The sequence below is a fragment of the Pipra filicauda genome, unplaced genomic scaffold, assembly GCF_003945595.2.
Source record: "Pipra filicauda isolate LSUMZ 115617 unplaced genomic scaffold, ASM394559v2 scaffold47_size6085603_pilon, whole genome shotgun sequence".
Classification (NCBI taxonomy): domain Eukaryota; kingdom Metazoa; phylum Chordata; class Aves; order Passeriformes; family Pipridae; genus Pipra; species Pipra filicauda.
Genome location: NW_024104620.1, coordinates 1689240 through 1694394, shown reverse-complemented (window position 1 = coordinate 1694394; position 5155 = coordinate 1689240). Strand labels below are relative to the sequence as shown.

The 5155-nt window shown below is 45.7% G+C and overlaps 1 protein-coding gene across 1 annotated transcript; it reads left to right on the top strand.

Moving 5' to 3' along the window:
• Positions 1-436: 436 nt before the first annotated feature.
• Positions 437-4930, top strand: LOC114002748 (basic helix-loop-helix transcription factor scleraxis-like). Its single transcript, XM_039386359.1, has 3 exons — positions 437-633; positions 932-1181; positions 1388-4930. The coding sequence occupies exons 1-3, from the start codon at positions 437-439 to the stop codon at positions 1436-1438; spliced, it is 498 nt and encodes a 165-aa protein (XP_039242293.1). The 3' UTR covers positions 1439-4930.
• The last annotated feature ends 225 nt before the right edge of the window (positions 4931-5155 follow it).

The window sequence follows — 5155 nt, the reverse complement described above, 5'->3', positions numbered from 1 at the left end:
GGAGTCACCACCAGTGGAGGTGTTCAAGAAACAGTCAAACATGGTGCTTAATGCCATGGTGTGGTTGACATGGTGGTGTTCAGTCATAGGTTGAATTTGGTGATCCCAGAGGTCTTTTCCAACCTAAATGAGTCTCTGATTACCTGGGGTTCTTATGGAAGCCCTGCAAGCTTCTCCAGCACTGCATGGATGAGGTGGTTGGTGAAAACGCAGTAGCGGGAACTCAGTGTGCACTAAACATACAATTAAAACCCACTTTTGACTAATTTCATAGAGTTACTGTGTATAGTTGACAAGGTCAGGGGTTGGACTCGATGATCTCAGAGGTCTTTTCCAGCCTAAGCGAATCCGTGATTCTGTGATATACACAAATATTTACATTCGCACGGCGGCCACAGCGCACGGAGGGGAGGCGCAGAACGGGTAAAACCCGCAGATGTTTGTACACCCTGCGAGGAGACCAGAGTCGGTCGCACCGGTGGATGCGGGAGCCGCCCGGCCTGGAGGGCACCGGGCAGACGAGTCCCCCGGGGCCGGCACAGCTCGCCGTCACCCCGCGCTCCGCCCTGGGCGGGAGGGGAGGAGCGGGGGGTTTCCCGCGGGAGCCGCTGCCGAGCGCAGGAGCCGCGACAGGTGCGGCGGCGGCCCCCGGCCGGGAGCAGCGGCCAAGCGCGGCCGGCGGGGCGCGGGGCGAGCAGGGGCGATGCGGCACCTGCCGCGCATAAAAGTGATGCCGCGGCGGGGCGGCGGCGGGCGCGATGCGGGGCGGCGGGGGCGCGGCGGGCGCGGGGCAGGCGCGGGGACCCGCGGGGGGCTGCGGGCGGCGGCGGCGGGCGCGGGGCGGCGGTGGCGGGGGGCGGAGGGCGGCGGCGAACGCGCGGGAGCGGCACCGCACACACAGCGTCAACTCGGCCTTCGGCGCCCTCCGCAGGCTCATCCCCACCCGGCCCGCCGACCGCCGCCTGTCCAAGGTGGAGACGCTGCGCCTGGCGGCCAGCTACATCTCGCACCTGGCCAACGTGCTGCTGCTGCAGCAGCGCCGGCACGACGAGGGGGTGGACGCTGAGCAGCCCTGCCCGCAGAACCCGCAGCCCCGTGAGTCCCCGCAGCCCTGCTCGCCACCGGGCAGCTCCACGCCGCGGCCCATCTGCACCTTCTGCCTCAGCGAGCAGCGGCAGCGGGTAAGGGCTGACTCCGATAGCCTCTCCTGGAGCTCTGTTATGCAGAGTTATCGGTGTGCCCCGCAGGTTTGGGATTTCGCCCCTCTTGGAGCTCTGTTTTGCAGAGGGTGGTTATGGGTATCCCCTGCAAGTTTGGGATTGACACAACGAAAGGGATCAGTGGCGTCCTTGGTGCATCCTAATCTGAGTTTTTATCCCTTGTACAGCACCGAGAAGGAGAGAAACCACCAGCTGGTCCAGCAGTGAGCGGGCACTGAACCGGCCGAGGTTCTCACACCAATCCTGCACTGACTGTACCACTGCTCTGGGTAACGTCGTCACACTCATGCTGCATGTTTACATTTAAATAGCACAGTCCTAAACGAGTTACTTTTCAAGCCTGTATGCACTTTGTTTCACATTGTGAGAGGTTTGTTCAGGGTGTTTTTTTGCAAAATGAAATCGAACGCTGCTGGGAGGGTTGCACCTGGTGCAGCAGCTATTTTAGCGCGAGAAACGTTAAACCTAAGCAGCCAAGCCCTGATCCTGATGTCTCCTGAACCTGTGTCGCATGATGAAACTTGAACTTCGAAACACACGGTGTGCCCTGTCAGAGGAAGCTGTCATGGACACGCTGTGCCCTACGCCTCCAGCCCAGCCTGGGCTGCACGCAGCGCTGCCTCCCACTCCTCCAGCTGCACGCCAGTTCCCGGGGAGGGGGCCTGACACTGACAGCTGACATGCCCGAGAGGTCTCAGTGATGCTGGAAGATTATTTTAAGGTGTTCACAGAAAGTCAGAAAACTTCCAGTGAAAGCGCTGCTGGTGGCTGTGCGCAGGCACAGCAGCACATCCGCACGGGACGTAGCCAGGACAGGACGGGAAGGTGGAGCAGTGTAAGCGATGCTCTTTTCTCATTATCAGTGTGAGTCGTGCCAGTCCTTTATATAGCATGGGATATTCCTAAATCTGCCTGGCAAGCACGGGGTAGGGAGGGTTTCCCAAGGGCTTTTACCCATTACGCAGGTCTTTCCCAAATTGTGCCTGAACATCACTGAGGTCATTTACCTCCCCTCTGTTTATTAACTTGTATATTTATATTCAGGAGTAACTCTAAATAGCAAATAAGCATGTTACGTTTTCAGTTTTGGACATCAGCGAAGCAGCAGGCTAGAATCTTAAACCCCAGTAATGCAGGATTTTAAAAAATATAGGGATAGTTTTATTTTGCAATGTTTTTATAGCTATTTATAATATGCTTAATTAGACTTTAATTAATCTTAACTTGTCACATTGGGAGGCACTCTCTATTTTTTAAAAGCTTAGTTACTGTACCACTCTGAGAAGTGCTGCAGAGAATACTTGTCTGCCTTTTATTCCCCTGATCCCATCTGTTCAGTGCTCCTGGCCAGCCTTGCTTTAGCCAAAAGTGAGGGCTGAAGGAGCAGCACTGTGTTGTTCACTTTATTTTCTGTATAGAACTTTCTCTTCTTCCCCTACATAAGTGCAAAGCAAATTCTGGCATTCACTATTTAGAACTTGGCAAGGGCAGGATCTTAGTATATTGCTCATACAACTTCATAGTTTTAGTTTCCCTTCTCCTCTCCCCAAAACACACTGATCACCTTTCCTTTGACACAATGAGGAAAACCCTACTGCACCTACAGAACCTGGAATAAACTTCTCCTCTGAATCCTAATAAAGAAAAATACTGAAGCAAAGTCACATCACATCAATCTATTCAGTTATTAAAAAATATATGCTGTATTTTCCTAGATTGAGAAGAGTTGTTTGTTTTTAGAAGGTTTCTATCATTAACCTTGTTTTTAATAAGGAACTTTAAATGGTTGCAGGATTATGATCTTTGTTTTGCTTTGGCATTGATTCATGAAGCTGGAACTCTTTACAAGTTTTGTACAAAGTGCTTTTTAATTTTGATGTTGTGTTGGCCTGTGGGTATATATTTCCACAAAGACATCTTCTTGGCTTTTTTTTTAATTAATTTGAAAAAATTTATCTTTTAAAAAGGCATTTACTCTATAATTAAAACTGATCTTACTGTTAGGCCCTACACTCTTATGAACACATTAAATCAAAGCATTTGACCTCTTTACAGATACAGTTAATACTAATTTATTCATTTAGCTGTATCATTCTGTATGATACTCTAAAATGACAAAACATAATGCGGTTTCAAATAATTTTGGGGAAATTCTGCTTTGAGTATGCTCTGAGTTTTGAAATTTGTAAGACAATAAAATCATTTCGGGTTTTCAAAATGTTGTGATTTTATTACAGTTCTAAGAGGTTTTTGTGTATTTCTTTGCAAATATATCGTATTTGGATTTAGTAGAATGTCTATATACTTAGTTATTAATGGAAACGAGTATAAAAAAAGTGAGGTCCACTTTTGCACCACACTATTAGCTGAAAACTCATTACTTGAAACTCTCATAAATAATTTGTACAATCCTAGAGGAATTTGGTGTTTGTACTGCAAATGGGATTTTATCTCTCTGGTTTTGTGTAGGGTTTATCCAAAATGCTTTTCAGTGACAAAAGCAGGAGCAAGCCCTTACGACTTGGCCTTCTCTCCTGTTTAATGTATCTCAGTGTAGCATTAAATTCTTCTCCCTTTACTCAGGATTAACTGTTGAATTCGACTGGGCTTGAATACTTTCTCAGGGTTTCAATAATGTAGCACTGATTGATCATGTCAGTAATTAGACCCCAGAGCACTGTGGCCCAAATAGTCATGGTATAGACAGATATTATCTATCCAATACAATTATAACAGTGATTTCTCTGAGGAACCTTTATATATATGTAACACTACGTATTTAAATGGGGACAAGTGGGGACGGATCCGGAACTTTGCTGAAATTTATTTATAATGTAAAACTCCTCTACCCCTAGGAGCAAAAAAAAGATACAGGATTGAGCTGTTACTCTGTAATGGGTTTTCTATAAACCGAGAGAAAATAATTTAATTTCTGGAGACGCAGATGAATTGAGGGCTCAGATTGCACTTGTAAAGAGCTCATCATCATTAGGTGCTTTATTGAATTTTTGCTGTATGAGTTTTTGTGTCTTACCAGTTCTATTTTTTTAATCATGGAGCAGGATTATTCATGGCATGCACAAATATATAAGTCAAAATTTTGAGGTGGTGGCGAGGCATTGGAATGACGTGGGTTTTTCCAGAGGTGCTGAACAACCTCTTGTTCTGCTGCAGACATTGGGTTTTGACTCATTTGTAAGTGCATTCTGCTCTGTATGTGTGAACAGAGGAATGCCTGATGCCAATCCCATCTTTGTTTTCCTGTAAACACTTGGCTATTCGATTTACATGATGCATGAATAAAGCAGAAACAGTGAGATACACACCATTTGGTCTCAGATCCTATTAAATGATTGGTAAAATATTCCCAGCATAGTACTTTGTATAAGTCATTGTACTTAGTCTGCTACATCACAGTATGAAAACAGCATCAAGCAAAATAAATAAATCATGTTGTTTGATTTTGCTGCTTAAGTTTAAAGAAGTATTTGAACATAGTTCTCGGTTATTTATGAATTAATTGTAATGTAAGTCAGAGTAGTTTCATATGTTAGCTACTATTTTAATTTCTGTTCTACAAAACAGAAGTTTCCGTTCATGAAAAATCTGCTTCTTTACAAAAATCTGTATTTGTTTGCAAAATGTGCTTTTATTTGCAAAAGGAAACAGTATTTTTGTTACTAATTTGAACAATAAACTATAAACACGAAGGTAGTAGCTCTTTTCTGTAGCCTTCTCAGTTAAGACAAAAGTATTTAATCTTTTTCTTTACCTTTTTCAAATCTTTCTGTACAAGATTTCAGCATATTTGTGTGTGTATGTAACTACTTCCGTGTGCATTGGCAGGACAGAAGGAAAGCTTGGGAAAATGAACAAGTGAGTTCCTCTGCTCAGGACCTGCACAACATCCTAAGTGCCAAATACAGGAGGAGCTG